The 27,323-nt window shown below is 36.2% G+C and overlaps 1 protein-coding gene across 2 annotated transcripts in view; it reads right to left on the bottom strand.

The window, feature by feature from the left end:
- Positions 1–27,323, bottom strand: part of LOC145680597 (targeting protein for Xklp2 homolog) — an 80,482-nt gene that overhangs the window by 28,351 nt on the left and 24,808 nt on the right. For both annotated transcript variants that reach the window (XM_081751273.1, XM_081751274.1), the window contains exons 3-7: positions 21,194–21,329; positions 16,899–17,007; positions 13,768–13,912; positions 12,469–12,613; positions 9,480–9,609 (exon numbers count right to left, since the gene is read on the bottom strand). In XM_081751273.1, coding sequence (XP_081607399.1) covers positions 9,480–9,609; positions 12,469–12,613; positions 13,768–13,912; positions 16,899–17,007; positions 21,194–21,329 — 665 coding nt within the window. The remainder of the gene's footprint in view (positions 1–9,479; positions 9,610–12,468; positions 12,614–13,767; positions 13,913–16,898; positions 17,008–21,193; positions 21,330–27,323) is intronic.

Genomic DNA, 27,323 nt, shown 5'->3' with positions numbered 1-27,323 from the left:
AAATTTGAGATCGCAAACCAATACATAAAATGCAACAATTATTTCTTCCATGACAACTACCGCAAACTAAGACGTAAATCTTGCGTTACGTTAATGCAAACTGATCTGGAATGGCCCCTCTAACCAAGTATTTGTGTGATAGAATCGTAATTCTAAATTCTAATCATTGCAGTTCTTTCGAGATAGATTGATGTTTTCCCCTTTCAAAACTCTTGGTCATCTAATGGAACACATCCAATCTTTCTCGATTGTGTTTCATCCTTGCCTCTACGAATAGGAAAAACAACTCTTCTTCAGAGAAATTACTTCAAAATTTGTAACTTCTGAGTGTTAACCAAAGGTACATTTCACAAGAAAATATACTTCTTTCTTGCTAATACTCGAAAATCCCTCTGAAACTCAAGACAAATGCATAAAACACTGACTATTAAGTTGAACTAGCAATTAAGAACAAACATACTATGTAACAAATAACAATTTTATTAATTTTGCCGAGACAAAAAGAAAAAAAATATATTAAAAATAGAACATATTTAACTTTCACGTACTGTTAAAAACCATTAAAATCATGCGATATATCTGCTTGAACACGAGCTTTTAGACATCAAATATAAATAATTCATGTATATGTATACGTTGTTTCTTCAATATTCTAGCTCACGAGACGAGTCGAGAAATATCTCGTCTCGATTCTTGAAGACTTCCACCTCGGCTCGTCTTGAATTTTCTCTTGTTCTGTAAATTGATGTACAAAATTTAAGTCCTGATTTTTCTCGCGTCACAAGGGGTTCACGAAGAGAGTGATACAAGATTTAAACCATATTTATTATTGGAGTATAATGTGTAATGACTTGTGACCTTTAAACGTTGATAAACGTTTTTTGTTATGTTCGTTATCAATATTTAGTTTATGTATGATTCATGTAATACTAAAACTGTTTCAGATCTAGTAGTGTTGGGTGAACTACTGTTGTCCACGAGACTTATGAAATTTCTCGTGTAGTCTTTTTTTTTTAAGTGCTTCTCGTCTGGTTTTCGAGACGAAATGAAAAATTTCTCGTCTCGTTAGCAATCCTACTTTTCAAGTTTTGAAAAAAAAATGTGCCCACTTCTTATGAGCGGGACATACTCTACAAATTGCTAATGAGGCGGACATGGAAATTTGTAGTATTATGTTCTAGTATTCGGTAGTAGAGGAAGAAATAAAAAGACACACTAAAATAAGTTTTGTTTAGTGTGCAGGTGTTAATACCGAAAGATAATTATTTTCCTTGTAATTTCTTAGGCTTAAACAAGATCGAATGTAGACGAGTGGTTAGAGCGGGCGCGACACAATCGAAAAATCTCAGGCTTAAATTCCAGCACCGGGCATCTTGACAGGTTTTTCTCAGTCTCTCCAGGGTAATGTTATTATGGTACCTTTAATATAAAGTCCATAACACTCTTCTTTCCAGATACATTCTTTCTTTGTTGCTGTTCAAGTTTCAATGTAAAATGTCTTTTCGGTTGTAAATGAAACCTGCTAATACATGAATACACACTAGTGGCGCTGATTTATATATAAATGTGGAGCTCGTTCAGTTATGTATGTTTCATTGGCAGATATCATCCACAATAACATACTGAGAATTTTAATACAAATACGAAGGAGACCCAGAAAGCTTTGGCGTCCCGGGCCCATCCGCTCGCCAAGCTCAGAGCGTATGGAATATATCTTTTTAATGTTCTACTTTGCTAACAAATGGTAGCGAAATATATTCCTGTTGTGATTAGTGAATAACTATCTTTTGCATAAACTTGATCGCGATGAATTAGAAAAAAAAAAAATATTAAAACTGGTTAAATCGCGTTACTAATCCAGTCTAGCCCAGCATAGCAAAATATTTTGCTGCCATTATTTAGAAAATTCAGTATGTGCGTACTGGAAAATTTTCTATCAAGATCTACAATTATTTTCCAGATTAACCAGCGTACTCTAGCGAAGTTTCCAGTAATGTGAACATTTTAAGAAAGAAAGAAGAATCCTGAACAGTGAGAGGGAACTCAGAACTGTTTGAAGGCTTTTTTCTTTTTAATTACTCTGTACACGGCCGGAAGACAGGCAGTACTCCGATAGTCGGGAGGCAGTGAGTTGTTGAACAAATCATATGAAAGTGCACTACGGAGAACACAAACATGCGAGTAATTTTTATTTATGCTTCAAACTGGGACTTTCTGCAGACCAAGCCTCAAAAAACATTAGCAGTGTATTTGGACCAGGAATGGCGAGTAAACGCACTATTCGCCGTAGTTTGTCAAATTTCATTCCAGTGACATGGTAAAATGAGCCCCATGCGCACGGACTAACAATGTTCGGATAAGTTTATCACGAACACTATGGAAGTGGATCCTCGGAAAATTATTCGTGTCATTGAAGCTAAGGTGGGCATATGCAACGTGAGGCAGCTAAAGTACCATCTGAAATAGCGAAGAAACTAGAAACGCTAGCGATGTAAGGTTCGCGAGAAACAATAATAGCAGTAGGGGCTCGTAAAATGGAGGTATGGGGTGTATCGAAAAGGAGCGACAAATGGGGCATCTGGAGCAATTACATTTTGTTAAATAGAACGATATACATTAACATGCATAATATAAAAGAGCACACGCAAAGAAACACAACGCCGTTGGTCCCATATGTGTACTGCAATAGGAACGAAGAGATGGCCATGTGAATAGATGTAAATAAAACAACTGGCCCACTGGACTGTCAATACCACGGTATGTAAGACGTCTCAGGTACCTAACAGAACTGTCTTAACGCAAAGCAAGTTTTGATTGCAGAGCCACGAGATCGTGTTAGTTCATAGCAGGCAGTGGTAGTGTTAAGAGCGAAGAGTATGGTGTTTACGAACATAGAAAAAGCGAACATGATCCTGATTTATGGGAAAATATGTTGCACAATCGGTGGATTGGACATGCCGAGCCTGTCCAATGGCCGGCTCGTTCCCCAGATTTGAATCCGTCAGACTTTTTCCTGTGGGGAACGCTGAAGGACATTGTCTACCGGGATGTGCCAACAACACCAGAGGCGCATTACTGCCGCCTGTAGGGACATTCCCTCTGCGATGCTACATTCTGTGCAACGATCTTTGCGTGGGCGCTTCGATGCCTGTATCACAGCTGACGGCCACCATTTTGAACATACACTTTGACAGGTTTTCGCTTATTACACAGTGGTTTTGCCACATACTGTAATGGCCACTGTCATTATGCTGTAACATTGTCACATAAATGGTGCTTACGATGTATCCTCTATTTTTTCTTCCCAGTTATCACGCCCTTTCTTCATCTTGTCCGATTTGTTCTGACAGTTCATACATACATGCCGTGATACTGACGGTCAAGTGGGCCATTTGCTATTTTGTTTACACCTATTTACATGGCCATCTCTTCGTTCCTATGTGTAGTACACACATGGGACCAACGGCGTTGTGTTTCTCTGCGTGTGCTCTTTTATATTATGCATGTTAATGTATATCGTTCCATTTGACAGAATATAACTTTGCTCCTGATGCCCCATTTGTCGTTCTTTTTCGAACCATCCCATACCTCCATTTTACGAGCCCCTATTGCTATTATTGTTTTTCGCAAACCTTACTTCGTTAATGTTTCAAGTTTCTTCGGTATTTCAGGTGGTACTTTAAGCTGCCTCACGCTGTATAATAATACCATCATTTGGTAGCTTCCTGCAATCGGTACGATGAAAATGTTGGACTCATTGGTGTTACATAATCTGATACCGGTTAACAAAAAGTCGCCGTCTGGAAGTCTGAAGTTCTCTACCATGAAAATTTCCTGTATCGGATTGTCACTTCAGATAAAAACGATCTGCTATGTCAATCGTAAGCAGTCAGGATAATAGCTGGATCGTGATCGATGTCCAAGACGGTTTCCAAAACTCCAAATGATGATGTTTCTGGCACAATGGTCTATAGTATGTGCGATTCATAACGTATTTCTCCATCGAGGCAAAACCATCACTAGAGATCATTACATTCCTGTACTTCATGAAATGTACCACAGATTTGTCCGCAAACATCCAGCAATGACCAACAGACATAGTATCCTGACTTATCGCGCAAAGAATCGTGCACTCACTCCATGAGTTGTAGTATGAAACACTGTCAACCGCTGTATTCCCCAATCTCTCAACGCAAAAATGTGTGGTGGCTGTAGACCGACTATTTTGATTAATCAGGTTCTTTTCTTTCAGTTTTAGCCTTTGGCAACAATGACATTTCATTCGCACAAACCGACCAATAAAAGTACGTAAATTATATATCGGATAAGAAACCGAAGAAGATAATCACATAATTACTACCGCATATACACATATAGATAAACTTTTTGGTAGGTATACGCTCGATCGTTTTTAAAAATATAGAGTATATCCACATCAGCATGCACTTGTTCTTTCGTAAATTTTTAGGTGAATATTCGCTGGACGATAAAAATATTAGGAGTGTACACGCCATATACTCCCATATACGCCCATTACTTTCTGCATATGTATATGTGATATTCGGAAGTTTCCAGTACAATGCAGCTTAAGTTGAGTCCAAGTAAGCGATATTTTAACTATCTAGCGCCAAGAATCACCTCTTTCAAAATGCCAAAAAGGATCTAACACGTGCACAAAGGAGTATGTCATTGTTAGTATAAGACAAACAACAACAAATACAATCTGTTAGTTAACACTATATTGTGCTACGTAGTTGGGATGGCAAAACCAGTTTATTTAAGACTAAAACCGGTATCTAAAACAAAACAAAACAAAACAAAACAAAACAAAACAAAAAAAAATCGAAAAATCGACGTTTCAGTTTTTTTAATGCAGAAACCGGTTTCGGCTTCTTTCTGAAAAACCGCTTCGGTTTTCCACCGAACATGTGATTGAAAACCTACCAGTTTTGATATAAGACAATCAGTTTTAAACGCGAAACCGGTTTCTGATAGTAAATTTGACTTTTTTTTTAAACTGAAATCGGTTTTTATGTCCATTTCTAGTACATAGTACATACCAACTTTGGCTAAAAAAATAACGCGACTGGCAACCCTGCCATCAGTATACGTGAAGCAGTGGGAAGCGCTTGCGCGCAGAGCAAGAACCTTCGAGAAGAGAATGATATACATGAGTTGCTACTTTCAGTTGGATTTAGTTTGTAAGCAACGATTGAAGACAGACATGTGAAATCGTGTTGCCGGAAGAATGGCAAATAACAAAATTGAGCAGCGCATTAACAATAAATTCTTTGAGAAATTACAGAAATCATCAAGTGAAAGTGTGAAACTGTTGCAGGTTGTGTATAGTAATAATACGATGTCACGTACGCGAGTGTCTGAGTGGCACGAACGCTTCACCGAGGGTGCGAGAACGTTGATGGTCATGAATGTCCAGGTCGTCCTGTCACAGCAAGAGGAAAATGTGGCGAAAGTGACTGACAGTCCGGAAAGATCGCTGGCTCAGCTTTTGAATGATAGGAGACATGATGAGCATTGATAAAGAGTCTGTTGACAATTCTGCACAACCATTTGAACATACGCAAAGTTTACACTAACATGGGACCAAAAAACTTCACGACGGAGCAGAAGCACTTCTGGAAGTACGTGTGCAGTGACAATGGAACACCTGGAAAAAGAACCGAATTTGCTAACGAAAATCGTCACTGCTGACGAGACGTGGATCTTTCAGTATGATCTCGAAACGAAAAGGCAATCCATGTACTTGAAAACTCCCTCATCACCGCGAATGAAAAAGACATGCAAGAGTAAATCAAAAATGAAGGTCATGCTTATTGTGTTCTTTAATATCAATGACCTACTCCTGATTGAATGAATACCATCAGGTCAGACAGTGAATAAGTAGTATTATCAGCAGCTCAGCAGGTTTTGGTGAAGCTGCGAGAAAGCGTAAGAAAATCTCCCCCCCCCCCTGTTTTGTGGAACAATGAATGTTACCACGCGAGAGTCATTTTCTTCTTCTTTTTCAAAAGTTAAATCCGCACTCAAGGGAATTCATTTTCAGACTGGAAAAGGTGAAGCAGAAAACAGCAGTGGTACTCAAGAAGGTGACACGTGAAGATTTCCACAACTGCTTTCAACAATGAAAACTTCGTATGCAAACGTGTATAGAGCGGGGAGGAGAGTATGTTGAAGGCGATTACTTTTTAATTTATAGGTTTGTGACAATAAATTGTACTTTTGGACCAGTCCCGTTATTTTATAGCCACACTTCGTGAATATTTTTGTCAAGCGAAATAAAAACTTCAATCTTATTAGCAACGAACGATATATTTCAGTGTCATGAAAGTTTTTATTTATTTATTTTGTCGAGAATTGTGCATTAAAATTTGTCCTTACGCATGTTACTTTGTTCGTCTCAATGTGATCGAGACACGTGTCTCAAATATCATGTCTATATCGACTGATATTTGTCCTACATTGAAGTGTCACTGAGTGAAGAATACTTGATAATTAACGAGTTGTTGCTTCTTGAGCCTTGATAGCAACTACCACACAAAGAGGCATGGAGTAACACGTCTACGGAAGTTGTCCGACTGGCTGCTGAACTACTTCCAGAATTTCCCATAAATCAGGTATGGATGTTGTGGATGAGGTGCTTGCATACCTTTGTTCAGAGTATCCAAGAAAAGTACAATGACACTGAAATCCGGGCATCTTGGTGGTCATTTCAGCAGGCAATGACTCGAACGGACTTTCAGCAAGAAGTAGAATGCTTCTTTAAACAGGTGGTAACTAACTGAAATCTATGACGAGAGTGGTTGCCTTGCTGATACACTCCATTTTCATCTGTATGGCAAAAAGGAATAACTGGAATAACTTGTTGACTGGAGATCTATGTACTTCGATGCAGTATGGGTACATAGTACATATACCAGAGGTCCAAAATATTGAGACATCAAAGACATAACACCCTATACAATCATAGAGCTATCATTATCTTGTACAGTACCAATCTCTAACGCTGGGTCCATGACTTCATAGAGCTGGCGCCATATTCGCAGCTTACTATCAACGTAATGAAGTCGAAATCGAAACTCATCGCTCTATGCTACTCGCTTCTATAGTCCAACCACGCCATACTGTTGCCAATGCAAGACATTAAGTGCAGTGACATGTAACGACACATATACCAAAGCTGACGTAGCCGAATTAATATTCTTCGAATTCCTTATATATTCTTTTATCCTGGTACTAACATTTATAATGTGCAGATTTTTTACACAGAGATAAATAAATAAGAATAATAATCTGGACAAGGACAATCTTAAACATTGGCACATTATATTAAGCGCAAGCAAAAATTTACAATAATCAATATTTATCAAAATTTATAAAAATCAATAAATTTACAATTTCCAGATGACATACATTTCTTCCTTACTGCAGGACATTGGAATCTATGCATGCAATAATTTCAATATCAACCGTAAGTTCTTGACTACGGTTATTGGCAACATTAGGTTCGGATGGTGGGAAATCGTCTATTAGAAGAAACTTTTCATTCTATGTAGTAATAATTATTTATTGATTTTAGAAACACAATTTGTTCTCAAATATTTTAAAGGGCTTCTGAGACTAAGCGACCTATCGAATTTTTCAGCAGGAGAAGACTTAGGAATAGTCAGAATATCTTGCCTTCCTGCAGAGCGATGAATATTTTTCTACTTCGTTTATTTACAGAAAAAAGATTTTCCAACAATAAACCATTTCTTGAAGCAAGCACTCAATACAGAAAGGTGCAGCTTTGTAGTATTGAAACTGCTAAAGCAAAATTATTCAATAATTACCGTAAAACTATCGGCGTAAGTCTGTAAGTTTTAGTGTTTATTCAGGATTACCACGCCAAATTAACATGATGACTACATACTGGTCAAGCCATAGTGTGTCTAATTTGTAGTTAAGAGTGATACTCAGTATTTATGCACTAATGCAATGGTTTCCATTTTTTTTTTTTTTTTGATTGATGATACAATAATAATAATAATAATAATAATAATATGTAATATCTCATTCTAAGTTCAGACATCCAGTGTACATAGGCTATGTTAACACGCAAGCGATGCAATTCTTCTAAATACAAGCAGCATGTCAAGAGACGAAGTATCTGAAACAGACCTATCTATACCCCAAGTCCGGTTAATATATATATTTTTTAATAACTCACCACTAAAATTAATGTAAAGTCTGCGCTTGGTATGTTCCACAATTTGTTAATAGGTGGCCTTATGATTTTACTGATTAACAAGTGTTTAATAAGGACGTCAGCAGCGACGAGATGGCCTTATGGTTGACAGACCAACGTTCAAATTATTTGCAAGATGTACTAGTCAGTTTCTTTGTTTAGATTTCACTGTCTTCATTGTAAAAAAATCTGATTCGCATAAATATAACGCTGAAAACGCTAGCGAAACCTTTCTCTCTTTGCGATTGTGGAAAATTGATACTAGATCCTACAGGACTGAAGTGTTTCTAAATTTTGTTTCCATGGAAGAATCGCATGAGAAGTTTAACTGTTCATTTTTTTCATTGATAGCTTAGTGACATTTTGTATGCTAATCTAGGAGAAATTACTCATTCCTCTCGTTTCTTTCAATGAAGAGTTTAATTAAAAAACAAAATTAACGTTATACCTGGTGTGTTTAGTTGCTTATTAGTTCTTATCTACAAACTTATTTCACTTTAATAGCAAACTGTGTTCCACTAACATACAGGAAAAAACATGTTTCCTTCTTTGTCGCTGACAACACGAAAAAGAAAAAATAGTTTCATATCTACGATTCTTTAACTATTTAATGTCCAGTTTTTAATTCAAGCATGTTATCTTTTGTTCCTTTACTATGTATTTGTATTTATCTTTTCACTTGTGACTTAACTAGTTATTGAAAAAAAGAAAAAAGTAAAAATTATCAATTTACGATGTCTTATGCTTACTTGTAGGCCGTAAATTAACTGCAATTGTCTTGCCCTTCTTCGTGATTCAGTCTCGGGTGAGTTTGGGTAACGTCCCGATATAACTAGCAGCCACCAAGGCAACATCTGACAACTCGGAGCAATGATTTTCAAACTGACAAGGAATGTGACAACTCCAGCGCAATGGCTTTCAGACTGCGGTTCGCGTGCTTGATTAAAATAACGCATTTCATTCTCCGTGCTCTATTCTATATACCGTATCTCTTCCCCAAATTTTATATAGTAAAAGCTGCTCCATGCTTCATTATATAGTGATTTTCTAAATGACATACAACATTTATTTTTTAATTCTCATATTTCGCGACACACTCCAAGGAACTCAACAAAACGAATGCACAACGACACCTAGTTGAGAACCACTGCATTAATGTATATACAAAATACGATATGGAACAATGAAATTTCGTGAACCGTAAGCTTTCAAACAACTTTCTTCCAATACTAACCTTGGTCTTCTTTTTGACTTCGGTGATGTTAAATGGCTGAATAATTGTTGGTGGTTTTGTCACAGGCTTTTTAGGTACGTCAGGTTCCTGCAACATTTTCTCATTCAGTGGATTAGCCTTTATTTGATGACTGAAATCAAAATATATGAAGATTATTTGTAGCTAATTTTAAAATATACGACAAGATATCAGTAGAATTCTGCTCTGACTATAATGGATCTAAGCTAGAGATGAAACTGCAAACGGTATTATACTGTGTTTGACTTGTAAATTTATTTGGCACAGAGAAAGAACATCAAAATAATGTAATATTCTAGCGAATCTCTAATACCGAATGTCATCAAGTTCCTACATCTACAGTGTAGTATTTCTACATAAAATTATGAAAGTTATCTATTGGAATAAATGTCCACTCAAGAACAGTAATAAAACGATTCGGTTCAAGAATTGATTCTCACAAGCATTCAGAAGAGCCAAGGAAAAGGGAGACCATGCTCAGCGATTAATGTTGGCATATTTTAAAAGAACATCTGCACTTATTCCAAGTGCTTGATCGGTTGGTTGCACGTTCAATTTTAGACCGAATAAAGGGAGGAGGGTTGGTTTAAAGGGATAAGTTTTGCCGATAGATGGCACTACAGTCTTCGTATCTCCCCTATGTATTTTGTATCTTTCACGAAAATTCACGATTTCTTTTACAAATTTCAACCTACGGACTTCAAATTTTTAGAAAAAGAACTTCATAATCTATCGAAGGCAATAATCCGTGCCGATATTTTATTTAAAATTTTCTTCATTGTTGAAATGGCTTGATTGTTGAAATGGATATCCAAACTTTTAACAATCAAACTGTTTCAGCAATGAAGAAAATTCTAAATAAAAAATCGGAACAGATTGTTCCCTTTAATAGGTTATGAAGTTTCTTCTCTAAAAATTTGAAATCTCTAGGTTGAAATTTATAAAAGAAATTGTAAATTTTCGTGAAGGGTAAAAAATACATGGGAGAGAGACAAAGACTGCAGTGACATCTATCAGCAAAACTTGTCCCTTTACAATAACCTTAAGGCAAATACTTAGGTTATAAGGCCTGAAGATTTTTCGATATGAGAAACCGGTTAAGTTGCGATAGTGACATTCCTTCAGCACTTTCCAACTTCTCTTGAGCTAAAAGTCCTTTTAAATGAAGGCACTCAACAACAAACGAAGACTCCTCGATGTCAGCTGCATACACTTCTTGCAGAGAAGTCGCTGCTGAGATGATTTCTTTGGCACTCAAGTTGCATAGATTTGTTAAGAAGGAAAATCTGCTGAGAAATTTATTGTAGACCGCAATTCTCTTGTTCAATTCGGAAAGAAGCTTGTCAATGACCACAACAAAAGTTTCTTGAATACGATGATCTGTTTTTTTTTTTTTTTTTTTTTTTCTATCTCCTTTTCCTCTTCTGATTCATAAAAGAATTTCCTTTTTCTTAATCTTTTAGGCCTGTTTCCTATGCATTCACCATGAGTTTTAAGAACAGTCTGAACAGTCTTTAGTTTTTTCTTACCAGCCATCTTATAGAACTTAAACCTACCTTTCAGTTCATCCACAAATGTAATAAGAGATGTGTATAGACTCACAACTGTAGCTAGTCATATTATGGGATTATATCTTTTCACTCAGAATTAAATCTACTGAAAATGTTTCCCCATAAGGCTGCTATAAACGAAGTTTTAGGAGATACAAATTTTCTTAAATGCCATTTAGCTTTGGTCTTTGTTTTTCCATTTTCATCTTGGCTAAGAATCATATATTTGAGAGCCTTTGCAATTGCCTCAAAATTTTCATGCATCTTCCCCGCCGGACCATCTTGTTATGCTCAGTGATTTGATAGAAATGTTCTTATCGTCAGACTTGAAAAAATGATTCTAAAATATTCCATCGATGAGTCGAGGAAGAAAAAAAATAAGTGTTCTTGTAACAAGTCAAAAAATGATCTGGAGATGTAACAACATAAATACACGCCAATATGTGAAAATACGAGTGTCGAGCTGCCTACTGCCGCCCTTTTCAGAAGATCCGCCGACAACTGATCAAACCACCATAATAACCAACAGACTTAAGACAATATTTGCTACGACTAATCTGCTACAATATTATCGTAGTCATGGCCATTTAAAAAAGGGTTTTCGCTTATTTTATTGAGTCGTTGGTGAAATATGTATTTTCAATAGTTTTATCGTTTTTTTTAAATATTTTTTTTTAACTTGCCGCCCTGGTCCCGGACCCATGCCTAAATCCGGCCCTGACCCCGGCATTTGCCTGGTGTGAATGAGGAAAACCCAGGAAAATCTCATTCCGGGTAGCTGGCCTTAAAAAGAGTTTTACACTTTTTCGACCGAGTGCCCCACACGGAATCGAACCCGGGACCGCTCGCACCGAAGGCGAGAGCGTTAGCGACTACGTTACGCGGAGCCACGACCGAGGATAAGAGTAAGAGTAGTTCATCTTATTGGCTTGGACAAATATATTGGAACTTCAAGATTAGTTATATCATTTAGTTAAGAAAAATTTGCCAAACGGTACCTTCATTTCCTGAAAATGTAGTACTTCTATTGTGATAACGAACTGAAATGCGAAGAAAAATGTTTAAAAAGTTTTGTACGTTTTACCTCCAATATATACTCTTAATAGTATGATTGTCAGCAGTCAAAACCAACAATGTAATACCTTAAAATGTTGAATATTGTGGACATAAGACGAAATAAGCCTAACAAAATAGCATTGATTAGCAAAACTTGAGAGTAGATTGCAAATTTTACGAAAGTAAGATATTGAGAAACCTTGTTTATTAACACCTTGAATTGCTAAGGTTAAAATAATTCTGTACATGAAAATGCATAGACTAGATCACTGAGTACAAACTGGCAAAGTTGTCAAGTGTAATACATAATTACAAATATTGTTGTAAGTTCCTTCTTTATTCTATTATGACAACTGACGACTTACCTTCTGGCTTCTTCCAGCTCTTTCTCCTCTTGTTCCTGGCGACTAATGACTTGAACAGGTCTTTTTCGCAGTTTCGTTTTAAGAGCTGGCGATTGTGGAATCGTAGGTTGGAGATGGGAATTACGTTTCCCTGTAGGTGTTAGGCCTTAAAAGAAAAAAAGAAAAAAAACTCGTCAGTTAACCAGATATAAATATAGATAAGGGCAAATAAATATTCGTAATTTAAAAGCACGAAAATCAATTGCAAATTAAAAGAAATAAAGATTACTCTTATTTCTGATTTTCAATTTTAAAAAAATGAAATGTTTCGGATTTTAATCTCGCGATTACCACTTGTAGGATAAAGGAGATGGATGATTACTGGAAGTGAATAACTATGAAAAAAGGAACTGGTGGAATGACAATATACTAGGAAACTAGAGAAAATTCACGCAGACGATTGTTTTCACCACAAACTCACTTGGCATGGAATCGAAGCAGATCCCCTTCACGCCAGAGAGAGCACTCTACAACTGAGCTGCCATGTCTCCTGTTTCCAATCATTATACTTTTAATCAATAATTCATTTATAGAGTACATGTCTGTACTCATCATCAGAACAACGGTCAAAGGCTTAAAAAGATGATTTGACAGAACCATAAAAATTAAACGGATCACTTTAGTAACTAGCCTACTAAAGTGAGTGGAATCAGTGAAAACGAAAGTGAGCGAAATCAGTAGCTTATTGTGCTCACACCACCAGAATTTCAGGTAAAAGTCCTGTATGGCGATTGCAAACATAAACTGGGTTTACCCGCACGTTTTCGGATTCTATCAGAAAGAAACTTCTCTTATGGTTAGATGACACCACTCTTCATTCGTCTCGTCGCTGCAGTCTCTTCTGACACCACTGAAGACATTTTCGGCAATGAGCTCGTATTATGGGTAAATGTCCAAAAGGAATACAGACCCGTCTGTCTCCAACAATCGACTGTTTAGTATTCGTCAGCCTCAAAGAAGGTGAGAGACGGAAAGGGAATGAGGTGGATCCGACTATTTGCGGGAGCCCTTCCGTATTTCAGAGGGTCCAAAATAGGTCTCGTGTCTAGCTGCTCCCGATGCGGGAATATTGAATGGGCATTGTGTGTGGTGACTGCTTCCCCATCGTAATTAGGAAGTAAACTATAATTATAATAAAATTCCCCGTTCTTTCTATTCTCTGGAAGTATTCATTGGTCTCTCCATCGACTTGAATCAAAAACAGAACCACTGTAAACACAATAATCACTAAGTCCAAAGATATTCTTTAATTCAACTCACCTCGCTTTGGCTTCGATCTGAATCGATCTGGTGTTTGATTCTGGAATCGTCTCACAGCTTCCGCCATTGTGACGACTTTTGCAGGTTTGGCCATTTGTTTCCTCCTCTTCCCATACCCTGAAGTAGATAGCCTACGTGCAGAAACCTGAAATACGTAAAAATTTAAAATTGTCATCATAATATACGTTAAAGTAATTAGCAGTAGTAGTTGTAAAATAATAATAATAATAATAATAATAATAATAATAATAATAATAATAATAATAATAATAATAATAATAATAATAATAATAAATCCACATGCTAAAGTGTTTCAACAATCTCTTGCTTTTTTTTTTTTTTTTAGTCAACATTTCATTTTGTACTTCTTTTGTGTGTCCTCCAGTCACTTGAATTTTAAAGTCATGAATTTCTTTAAATACTTCGTTACATCCACATATGCTGCAAAATGTCTTATAAATGTCTGTCTATACTGAATGTCTTACCTGTATATCTTCTGTCTATCAATGGTTTCATCCTTAAGAGTTACCATAATGTTATTTTTCCAACAATACAATATTCTTTTGCAAATGTAATACTGAATCTCAAAAAACTTAGTCCATTTGATACAACTTGTCCCTTCTGACAGTTGCTTTCCTCTGTTTTTTCCTTCCTGCACGTGGTCAATACAATCAGGCAAGAAGAACTTTTTCAATGGCAACAGCACGTTCAGCCAATTGTAGTGGTTCATTTCTCTCGCTCTGCAATTGTAAACATTCTAACCTTTCCGCACGTTGCCAATTTGAATATTGTAATGACTTTGGTAGAGTCAATAATGGACCGAGAATTATCCCCTTCACCAATTTATTACAAAATTTGTTAAATACAAAACGTCTTTGACTACAAAGAGTAAAATAGTGTCTATCTTGTTATTATCCAGATGAGAGAAAATAGGTGTTCGCAATCAACAGCACGTGTTGTGTTGATAGTGCTTTTGTCGTGATGTGGGGATCCTTACAATATAAACAAATGCAAATTGTTTTAGTCGAATGTCAACTTGACTAGCGGACCTGCTGGTTATTGAGAGAATTATTTTTAGTTATCTTTTGTGTCATTTAATTTTATAAAACTGAGATTTTCTTGCAATGAATAATTTCGTGTTTCAACACCAGACGCAAAAGCTGGCAACACAGCATTGAGCACCACGTGCGGGCAGCGAGCTGTCAGAAGGAACAAGTAGTGTCAATTACAGTGTAAGTCATTGAATCCAGATATCCTATTTAAATAAATTGAAAAAAAAAAAAAAAAGAAAGAAAAAACTGGTGAGACAAAAGTCCTTGTACACTCTTATTATGTGAAACCGGAAGGGAAGAAGTGACAATGAGTATGGCAACTGATATCGGGTGAGGGGCTGCAACTTTTGGGATGTATATCGATAATGGCCGCTATTTCGAATTCAAGTCGAATTTTTTTTAAATGGGGAATGCGGGAGCACATTAAATAACACTAGCTTAAGCTCAATACATATATACAATGTTGGAGGGTTCGAGAGTTGTGAAGGGCCAAAGGCGGAAAATGATATTGAAACTGATATAATCTCTCTTTGTTTCAGGTGATCTAAAATGGGTCTGACAAAGGCACAGAAGGTGGAAATCATCCTTGTAGCCGGGAAACACAGCTACCGAGCAATTGCAGATTACTATAACAGACGGCATTCAGAGAACCAGAATCGCACAACACGGTCGCACACGTGATCACAAATTTCAGGAGATAGGTCAATTAGTGGAGGACCAAAGACTGTCATCATTAAAGAAACAGCAACGACGGTGATAGCATAGTTTCTGAAAAGTCCTAAACGCAGTACCCGTCGCGTTTCATTGGAATGTGAAATAAGCCAATTCTTCGTGATCCGGATATTGCACACCTACCAGTAGCATCTTACAAGCTGCATAAGCTACATAAACTTAACGAGGATGACCCTGATCACCGGTTGGAGTTTTGCATGCGGGCTACCGAACAACAGGAACGGGATCCCTCGTTTTCCAAGGGCATACTGTTTAGCGATTAGACGTACTTTACTTTGAACGGGGAGGTCAATCGGTAAAACTGTCGATACTGGTGTGACGCAAATCCGCACCGGGCTGATATGACTATAGGACATAGTCTAGAAAAGGTAATGGTGTTGTGTGGTGTGGCATATGGGTCACCCTTATCATTGAGCCAGTTTTCATTACCAACACCTTAACGACGCAACAGTACTCGATGCTGCTGCAGGACCTTGTGTTTATCTTTCCATACTGAATGCAGACGGCAGCTTCCTATCTTATTTTCAAGCACAATGAACCCCTTCCCCAATATATATATATATATATATATACTCACCATGGAATTGGTGTGCGTGAATGGCTAGATGCACAACTTCCAGGGAAGTACATTGGTCGCCGTGATCCCGTTGATTAGCTGCCTAGATCCCCTGACCTAACGCTCCCTTGATTTTTTATCTGTGGGGAAGGACATCTTAAGCTGATTGTGTATACTGAGAGAATCCGCGATTTGAGACACCTTGAGGCACACATCCAGCACGTCTGTAACCAAGTTTCATCCGACATTCTCATCCGTGTGCAGTCAGAGTAGTTGTGGCGACTACACTAGTTATGCATTGAACAGTATGGACACCACATAGAACCTCACTTGAGAGGTAATTTGCCAAAGTTGGTCCTTCACAAATCCCGAATTCTCCAACATTGGCAAAAGACAACTACACCACTGCATTCATGAGCTAGAATTAGTGTTATTTAATATGCCACATACCCCCCTTCACATATAAAAAATTCGACTTGAATTCAAAATGGCGGCCATGATCGACATACACCCCAAAAGTTGCGGCCCCTCATCCAATATCAGTTGTCATACTTATTTTTTACTTGTTCCCTTTCCAGCTTCAAATTAAAAGGCTGTCCAAGGGCTTTTTGACTCACCCTGTATCTAACAAGAATACATTTAAAACTTTTCTCTTGAGCAGTTTCAACGCGTTTCTTGAGAATAACAGATTTCCTTATTATTTCCAATTAGCCTAAAAGTTGATACATTTTATTAGGTCACTTTTAACAGGTGCAAATACTCATAGAGCGAAGAAAAATCAGTATTCTTACCCTTAAACTCTGTATTCTCTTCGAAGCTCTGGTCTTCAATTGTGGTTTAGGATTGGACCTAGTATCATCCAAAACACTATCATACAATTCAAGCTTCCGCCTAACTTCACTGCAACAAATATCAAAGAAAAACCTCGTTATGTTGTTTGCTACAATTAGGAACATTGTTCTTAGGAAGCATAATGTCTGCAACTTAGGAAGCGTAATGTCTGAAATCATTCTAAACTTTTAATAGTGCTAGAGTGATAATATGTGGTCATTTCGAGTTTCTAAACATGCGACAGAAAGCGAAAATTATACCTAGTACCGAAATTTCTCTTAGCGAAATTTTGTTTTATTCAGGAAAAGCACAAGTGTCAGAGGTAACAGGACAAGAAGTATAGGTACAATTATGAAATCTTAAAAGTATTTCCGAACTATTTTATGTTAGACCTAAAACATATCTTACCCTGAATTGCAAAGATAAAGTGACTTTTCTCTTGTATCCCCACACGGCCTCAGAGAAAAAGTGGAACGAAAAAGAAGTATGAAAGAAACACTGTTATCAGTTTTACAAACACGCAATTATGTTCTATTGTGTTACTCTGTAGAGAAAAAGTATGCGAAGTTAGCGATTTCATCTTTGCAGTAACTCAAGAAATATAAATATTTGAGAGGGTAAGAGAATTTATAACAGAAGGATTTTATGTCAGTAAAATAAATATGCTAAGGTATCGATCCAGCAATATTAAAATTAAATGAAAGAAAAATACATGCAACGTAAGTTGAAAATATGTATGTTATGTCTTCATTTTATGAAGTTCCCGTTGCACTGTTTTCGGTGAAACCGGGTTTTGTAGGCCGGAATTGAGTTCAGACGTAATTTTCATTGCAGTGGTCTTCTTTTTAGCTGCTACAATCCGTTTCAATGCCCTCGGGTCCCTATCTGACAGGATTGTCTTTCGACCACTGTTGTGCTTTACAGACGTCGTTTGCTCATGAATTGCGTATGCCCTCGTGACATTGGACACAGTGCCTTTCGATACCCCCACAATGTTCGCCACTGTTGCTACTGAAGCTCCAACCAGACGGCCACCAACGATCATGCCTCTTTGGAAATCTGTCAGGTCGCCCATTTTACCGCACCACTTTCACACCACGACTCTCACAGGTGAACTGGTTACTGCTGTCGGAAGAGGAAGGTCCACATGACACATTGAAAACAAAAAACGATCAACACCCGCAATACGTGTTGTACAATGGAGGACCAAACTTACGTATCCTGTATGAAGTGTTTTTAGATTTTTTTGTCTACCCCTGTATATATATATATATATATATATGGACTTATTGTTATAGACAACAGGACACACACAAAGATTAAATAGAAACATGAACACAATCTATCCAGTAAAGTTCGAAAATTCTTAAAAAAACGTAATTTCGTTTAATTAAATTCATCAACTTGTGTATGAGCTTCTGTAACGTACGCTAAACCACTTTTATAGCATATCAATTCACCTACAGATGCAAATTCAATTATACACAGAGTGAAAATAATGCCCGACCGGTTCGAGATTCGAAACAGGACCTCTGGCTTACAGTGCGCTATGTTAATCACTATGCTAGATAGTAGGGTGGTCCGAGATAACTTTTTAATTTTATTTTAGGTGATGAGTAGATAGTGCAGAAAAGAAGCCATTGTTGGCATTAAATTCACACAAAAAACTTGAGATTTTTAAGTCAATTCTTTGGTTTGCCGAATATTCCTTGGAGTTTTGCTAAAGCATACATTTGTTGATGCTTTTTTCTTTAATTCTTATTTCTTCTAGCTAGCTGCATATGTATATTCATGTTTAATGTTGCAAATGCCTAAATGAGCTCTGAATAAATATTATCACATGGCGACAACCAATATCGGTTACACTTTGGAATGTCATAGAGGATCCACTTTTCGCCATGGTGCCGAGTGAGCATGAACAAACAGGTTCTTACTCGTTTTTCCTTGATGCCTGTCGAAGGTGTGGAGCACCTACTGGCTTAATTTGTATCACTTCTCTATTCCATACAGATGCAGTCTGACTGTTTCAACGGAAACATGGAACCTTTCTGCAAGTTTATTTCACGTTAGACCACTGCCCTCAACGATGGCTGCTTTCATGGTCTCATCATCCAACATATGTGGTGGTCCACTGCAAGGGTCATCCGAAAGGCTCACATCTCCCGAACGGAATTTTTGGAACCAATGCCTGGTGGTGCGTTAGTTCACGGCATTCTCCCCAAATGCATGACATAAGCGACGACTTGATGCGGCCGCTGACAAGCACACTTTAAAGTCATACAACAAACAAATAAGAACAAGCTGCTTGATAGCCCCATTTCTCTTCGACACTGGACGAACTATGCTGTATTTGTGCAATATGCCTGTATTACTGAAGGTTAATGGTCAGACTAACTCCTGATTGCTTGAGAGGTACGTACGTCATATCGTTTCCTCTGTGAGTGCATGAATAATGGGATGTCACAAACGGCAAGAACTTCTTTTGGTTAACTTGTAACTGCAAGGGACATAAACAAAAGAAAGAAACCGGTTGCCTATTTACGCGATGAGGAGGAAAAGAAGCTCTGCTAATTTAGAATTTGTTGTTATTAGTATTATTTTTAAAAAGTCATGACTGGTAGAAAGAAATGTGTAAGTCATTACATTAGAACAAAATAAATATCGTTAAACTTGGACGAAGGAAACCTCGACATGAACTGGGATTTAGTTATAAACAGCTTCAATCAAAAGTTAATTCTTTGTGATTTCAAATTGTACAGGTAATGGGATTCTTCAGATTTCTACATAGACAGATACACATTTACATTGATGCAGGTTAAAAGAGAAAAAAAGCAACCGAAACGAAGTGAAATATTCAAAATTGTATGAAATGCATATTAAGAGTAACATTGTAGACTGCTTTTATATTGGTACTGCTAAGTTGTCTGTGTGTGCAGTGAACAGTGATCATTAAAATTTTAAAAACTTATTGCTGATTTTAGTGTTTTGTGTGGGAAAAGGGCGGTTTTTCTCTATCTAGGCCCAAGATTTTTCACGGAGAGGGAGCCTTAGATAGTAAAGCAAGAAATAAAAAATTTCTTTACAATTTATGTAGCTGCACAAAATCAGAAGATTATAGTAGCGGTACATACTTTAATATATAAATGACGAAGAAAAATACGAACAAGAAGAAAAGAAAATCCTTTAGTAGAATAACTATACAGCTACTTATCACAAGCTCCTAAGTACGTAACACTCCATTTATTTTGGTTCTGTGCTCATTTATTAATCTATAAATTATTATTACGATAGAGAAAGTCCCAGATGCAACGGTATTCACAAAATCAATGAAACAGAGAATGTTAAGTTGTTGTACTATTTATTTTCTTTGTGGTAACGAATTAGGTTTCTTCCCTTCCCCATTATATTAATTTTACATTAACTGCCAATTTAAAAGTAATAGTTTTTATCTTCAGATTACAAATTTGCAAACCACAAAACAATATTTCCTTAATAATAACATAATTGAGCTTCAAGAAAATTATCGGATTGATTATAATCAATTTAATCTTTTGAAGGTTAATTTCCAAAGTTAACCCCAATTGAATTGTCTACGTTGAACTAGATTGCTGATCTCAACACAATCACTGACTTGCTAATTCACTATTTCACTGCACATGGCGATAAATAAAGTATGAGAAGGCTATACTATTTCCACCCCAGTTTACACTACAATTACTTTAGTACGAAATTATATGCTTAATAGAGTCAGATTTGCAGGTGCGTACAATTATATTACAGTAATACTACAGGTTAGCTAAGAGTCAAACTTTGGGAAACAAGTCAAACTTTGAACTGGAGCTCATTATAAACTTCTATAGAGACAATACAATTCAAAGAGAATACTGCCGCTACAAAGTGAAGATACGAACCCCCAAATAAATAAACATGGCAACACTGCAATATACAATAGCTGGCACCTTTAGTAATTACTTTAAGAACGCTTCCGATGCTTAGAAGGAAGCTTCTACAAAATGACCTTATTACTTATGCACTTCCAGAAACATTAATTTATACACATAGTGAAATACCAATAAATTATCAGTGTGCAAAGTCACATTTAGCATTTAGGAATCTCATAATACCTCTGGAACAAATTAATTATCCGCCGTGAACAGAGTGCTAACTAATGACTAAGACGTACTTACTAACAAACGCAAAGATTATGAGAAGACCATACATCATTAATTATTTAAATAAGTATGTAAAATATTACCTAATAATGTCATTAGAAGTTTCTTCTTTCGGTTCGTCTTCTTCCATTTCATTTTCCAGTGCCCTTCCCATGATTCTCCTAGGGGTAGTCTTACATACAGTAGTATCATCAATAGTTTTGTACAGTGTAGCATCGCCTGCATAAAGTAAAAACATCGAATCTACAAATGTTGGATTGTAAAGAAAACTTACAAAGTTCCACATTATAAAGCAAACCTGAATAAATGAAAATTATTTAATCTTAACGCAACTAAGATTTATTACAATTTTACAAACAGGGTATATGTGAAGGAATACTGTGTAAACTGGAAGACTACCTCTTATTCTATGTGCAACATTGAGATCACTAATAGACTATTTATATATATATTTCACTTTTCCATTGTTATTTCTTTGCATTTATTTTAATAAACAAGGATATGATATGAAACATCTCATTGCTTTGCGAGTATTGAAGCATTTTCCACCTTTCATTTTCTGGCAAACGTCTAAATGTTTATTTCCACATTTAATAACCAATATGCTTGATTGCATGTCTAGAAGTGAAGCTGCCAAATGCCAACTTTAGGAGTTAAAATCAATTAATGTATCTTCAATGTTAAGTTAATAAAAATGTAAGTCATTATGTTATGCAAAAAGACCTGGCCATTAAATACTGCAACTGGCAATTCATACTGGGGGGGGGGGGGGAGGCTTCCAATTTTTTTTCTTTACTTCCACCAGACAAGTGCATAAAATGAATATGCCTTAACCAGCGATGAAAATTTTCCGATTCATAAAAAGATACTCCACTTATTTCTACATCGTTGTTTAGCCGTGATGTGAGGTGAAAAATTTTCTTCTATATTTTCTCGGAAAATTTTCGTTCTAAACAAATATCAGTGATCAAGTAACAATTCCTCAGTAATCATAAAATTGATTAAATTCATGTATAGAAACGTTAAGAAGTGAAAGATCGTTTAAAGAAGCGGAAAATTTTCATGGCTCAGACAATTTTCAGTACTATGTAGGAACAAGTGAAACAATTTTTCATGAATCGAAAATTTGTCTGTCTTGTATGGAAAAATTGAAAAACTTTTTATGAGTCGGAAAACTTTCATCATTTTGAAGCAAAAAGTAAAACAACTTTTTGTGAATCGGAAAGTTTTATTGCTCTGTAGAACTAAGTGAAAGGAATTTTCATAGATCGGAAAATTTTCACTGCGATGTAGAAACAAGTGGAAAAACTTCTCATAAGTCGGACAATTTTGGATATTATATATAGTGATGTTAGGTGGAAAATTTTCCACTATATTTAACTGCACATTGAGCTATAGAACTCAATTCTGTAGAGGAAAGTCGGACAACAACAAATTATAATTTTCCAATTCGCTTTCGGGAACCAGAAAATTTTCTAATATTTCAAGTTGGGAAGTAAAAATTTGTATAGTGTTTCTTTCTTTCTTTCTCTCTCTCTCTCTCTCTCTGTGAATGTGTGTAAAGTGCAGGGAACACACATCGAGTTCGTAGAGAACAAATATCCCATACCAATATTTAAAATGTAACAAGAAGTCGAAAAGAAACCTTTGTGAATTTATCAATTATTTCAAAAACAGAAAATTCCACTATTTCTTCACATATAGGCCTGCCTATGTAATGAAATAACTACATAAAAGTTCCTTATGAGGATTATTTATGTAACAGAAAATAAGAAGAAATGCTCTGATTTTATTGTTTTTAACACTCGTAAATCAATTTCAATATTGGAATTTTGTATAATCAACATCTTAGAGCAGATATTTGTATTGTAAAACTACCATTATTATGTATAAAAATGTATTAGAAATAATGACGATTCGATAGAACAAATATATATATTTTATTTTGTAATTTTTTTTAATTTACAATTTAATTTTATTGTTTCATGACTGTATTTTTCATGATTTACAATTTTACTAACATCAAGAACGCTTAAACTCTTCTCTGTCTCTCTACTTTCTTATTCACCTGTTCTACGTGCCTCTTGTTTCGCTTTGCTGGCCTCAGAAAGCTTCCTAACATACATGACTCCTCGAATTGCTACCCGTTCAGCATGATCGCAGATATTTTCCAAGAAAACACAGCTCGCATACACACCTTTGTTACCATTGTTTGGCAGGTAATACTAAATCTTCTGCTTTCAATGGCTCCAACAGGTCATGTTATGTCACTGTCTTGACGTACGGTACAGCATTCTGCCGTAATTTTTCATATAAACTTATGGACTGTGAGCTGTCTCTCCCTACTCCTTGCTCGGTTGTTACATAATTGTTGCACCAATGATTTGTTTTTTCTCGAAACCTTTCTGCTCTGCAATCTGCATTTTGTAAATTAAAATGAAATTACTTGTTGCTTTTAGAACGCAGAGCTAATAGTGCAGTTTTTTTTTTTTTTTTTTTTAATTATTATTTTATTGGAAGAACAACTACACAAATCAGCTTCCTTATTAGTTATATTTCACTTTCTCTTCTGAATGAATATATGAATAAATAAATGTTTATTTCCAGAAAATGGTCAGTATTTGTTTTCATGAGTTTATTAAACTCGAATTTTGGGTAGTCAAAAATTTACAGTAGGCACTTTATATTATCTCTACTATTTATAAATGTTGCAATATGTAAATCTAGAAAAGTAGTAAAGCTATGAGAAAACTTCGTCTTACGCGTGTTAAACTGATCAAATATAATTTTGTGAAGGTGGATTCTGTGGAAAGAACGCATTGATTTTTTTAAACTTTTTTTTTTTTTTTTTTTTTTTTTTTTTTTGAAGAAATGAAGAATCGTTAGATTTTCACTTCATGAATTTTTTAAGACAATATTTATTACCAATAAATTTTACGGCTAAACAACGATGTAGGAATAAGTGGAGTATGTTTTCATGAATCGGAAAATATTCATCATTTTTAACAAATTTAAATTTTAAATAATAGAATGGGATATTTGTACTCTACGAACTCGATGTATGTTCTCTCCACTTGACATACATATATATATATATATATATATATATATATATATATATACAGAGAGAGAGAGTTGAATTGAGTTGATTTTAACGTCTCTTTCAGCAGCGAGGCTACATGAGCTCCTGCCGGGAATCGAAGCTAGGTCTCCCATGCCAAAGGCGCGTATGCCAACCGCTTAGCAACGAAGGAGCTCGCAGACAGAGAGAGAGAAACTGTAAATTTTTAGTTCCCAACTTGAAATATTAGAAAATTTTCCGGTTCCCGAAAGCTAACTGAAAAATTATAATTTGTTGCTGACTAACTTTCCTCTACAGAAATTCAATTTTGTAGCTCAATGTGCAGTTAAATATGGCATAAAATTTTCCACCTAACATCACTATACGTAATATCCAAAATTGTCCGGACTATGAAAATTTTTTCAACTTGTTTCTAGAGAGCAATAAAACTTTCCGATTCACAAAAAGTTGTTTTACTTTTTGCTTTAAAATGATGAAAATTTTTCGACTCACGAAAAGTTCTTCAATTTTTCTATAGAAGACAGAATATATTTCGATTCATGAAAAATTATTGCATTTGTTCCTACATAGTACTGAAAATTGTCTGAGACGTGAAAATTTTCCGATTCTTTAAACGATCTTTCACTTTTTAACATTTCTATACATGAATTCAATCAATTTTATGATTACTGATGAATTGTTACTTGATTACTGATGTTGTTTTAGAACGGAAAATTTTCCGGAAAAAAAATAGCGGAAAACCTTCCGAAACGGAAAATTTTCCACCTCACATCACTAGCCTTAACCCTGGGTTTCTCAGCTCGAGGTAAGCGAGTGGCCGTTGGTAGTACATACGACTTACGATGGTTAATAATTAATACTGCTATGTTAGTGGAAAAGGTTGAGAACCCCTGCTTTAATCAATTTTCATCTAAAACTCTCCCACCATTAATAGGTAACACTTCATAACGTTTCGAATATACTCTTGTTAAGGTCAAGGAAATAAATTTGAAAAAGCCTATTGGTTTAATTTCTATTCATTCTTGTTAGGCAAATGTTTGGAACGAACAATGAACACACAAATGTATCACAGTAATTCAAGCTATCAATAAATTTTTCTGATTCATAAAAGATTAACTAAAATACTTATAAATATTGATAGATTTCAATGTTTTCATTCTTTATTTTTAGTCGAGTCAAAATACGGTTTGACCTGGGCAAAATTGCAACCTTTAGTTTTACACCTGTATTTTGTTTAGGTACCTCACCTGATGAAAATATCCAAAATCCGACAAAATCGGACCACGGGAACACCCCCAAAAACGGTTTCAAAATGGCGGACCATAGTTTTTCGAAAAAATCGTAGACCTTTACGTTGGAGGCTCTAGTAGCCCTCTTAATTGACACAGAGACATGAATGATACCTCGTTGGAACGCTCATAGACCACAAATTGCAACGAAGTGACTTTTGTACCCATCATGCCCAACCCGTAGAAAAAAAGAAGAAAGTCGATTTTTGTTTTTTAATTAATATTTCTTGGATCCTGGCAACACTGTACGTCCTCATACTCCGGCAGAAAAATTCCTACGCGTAGACCAGGCATTGATAACAATAATATTAAAAAAATGAAGGACGTAGGTTCAACAGTAAGGGAGATAAAAATTCGGAACCGCGGACAAAGGAGGGTCACTCGGTATATTTTTTACTGTGGTCTAACTTCTGTTTCTTAGATCTAGTATCCTCCCTAATTGTCACAGAGACATGAAGCATACCGCGTTGGAAAGCTTATGGAACCCCCTTGCCAACGACGTATCGTTTGTGCCCCCTGTGCCCAACCTGTAGAAAAAGAAGAAGAAGAAGAAGAAACCTTGAAAAAATTGGGAAAATCTACACTTTTACCTTTCTTGGGCTCTGGCAACCCTGATAATCGTTCTATGCATGAAAAAATCTTGTTTCTTTCTTTAAATCAAAGGTCGCTTTAATATAAGTACTATACATAAAACAAAAATATTCTTAAGCAAAAGAATAGGAATAACGAAAGACTTTGGGAGGCAAATTACACATCTACATCGTCATTGCCTACGCTAACACTGTCCTCATCATATTCATTTAAACAGTTAAAAGATTCAGTTTTTTGGCATACACCACAAGCAATAGAAAATAGAAGGTCATACCATAATACAGTCTACAAGCCAATTCGTTTTATAGAAACATAACCCCTATATATAAACCAAAAATATTCTAAAGCAAAAGAATGGGAAGACGAAATATTTTGGGAGGCAAATTACACATCTACATCGTCATCGCGTACGCTAACACTGTCCTCACCATATTCATTTAAGGAGTTAAAACATTCAGTTTCTTGGCACACACCACAAGCAATAGTACATGGAAGGGTATGCTTTCTGCAAGTATAATACGTTCTTGCACACCCGATAGCACAGTTGCAATGAACAATGGTGAGCAAATTCCATACCCATCAAACACGATGGTTGATGGATGCCATATTTACGAACCGCATACTCAGCAAATGATGCAGCGATATTGTCGTACGAACTGCCTTTACACCATGGAAGTCTATGTAAGAGAGATCTTCCGTCTAAGACATACAGAATATTGTCTGGCTCCGTTTTCTCAAACTGTGCGGTCTGCTGCTTGCTGAACTCTAGTATCGCATGGGCCAATGGGGCTTTGTCTGCCTTACGCATCATGCTGGGTGACTCAAATAAAGCTGATGGGTAGGCACATAATTCATGCGCTAAGGTCTCCTCTAAAGATGTGCTGCCAGCATTAGCGACAAGTAACAGTATTTGAAACAAAAGATTCGAATCGACGGAGATATCGCTGCTGATTTTAACACTACTCGGGGATGCTAGAGTTTTGACTTTATCTGCACGTTTCCACTTCACAGTGAACAGGTCTTTGCCAAATAGTTTCTTCACAAGCTCTTCTCCAACTGAAAATAAATTATGGACGTTGACCGAGGAATCCGCTGTGACGCCAGTGGCAATGTTTCTCAACGATTTGTCTCCGTCAAATGATGAAATGGGCTGCAGTCCTGCAAGAATGCGACCGTGTGTCACTGATATCACGTGACAGTCTTGACGTTTCGGCTTCTTTATGTTGTTCGCTAGTGACATATGCTGTGTGG

The sequence above is a fragment of the Thermobia domestica genome, chromosome 3, assembly GCF_964235325.1.
Source record: "Thermobia domestica chromosome 3, izTheDome1.hap1.1, whole genome shotgun sequence".
Taxonomy (NCBI): domain Eukaryota; kingdom Metazoa; phylum Arthropoda; class Insecta; order Zygentoma; family Lepismatidae; genus Thermobia; species Thermobia domestica.
Note: the sequence above shows the minus strand (reverse complement) of the source record. Positions and strands in the feature narration are given on the sequence as shown.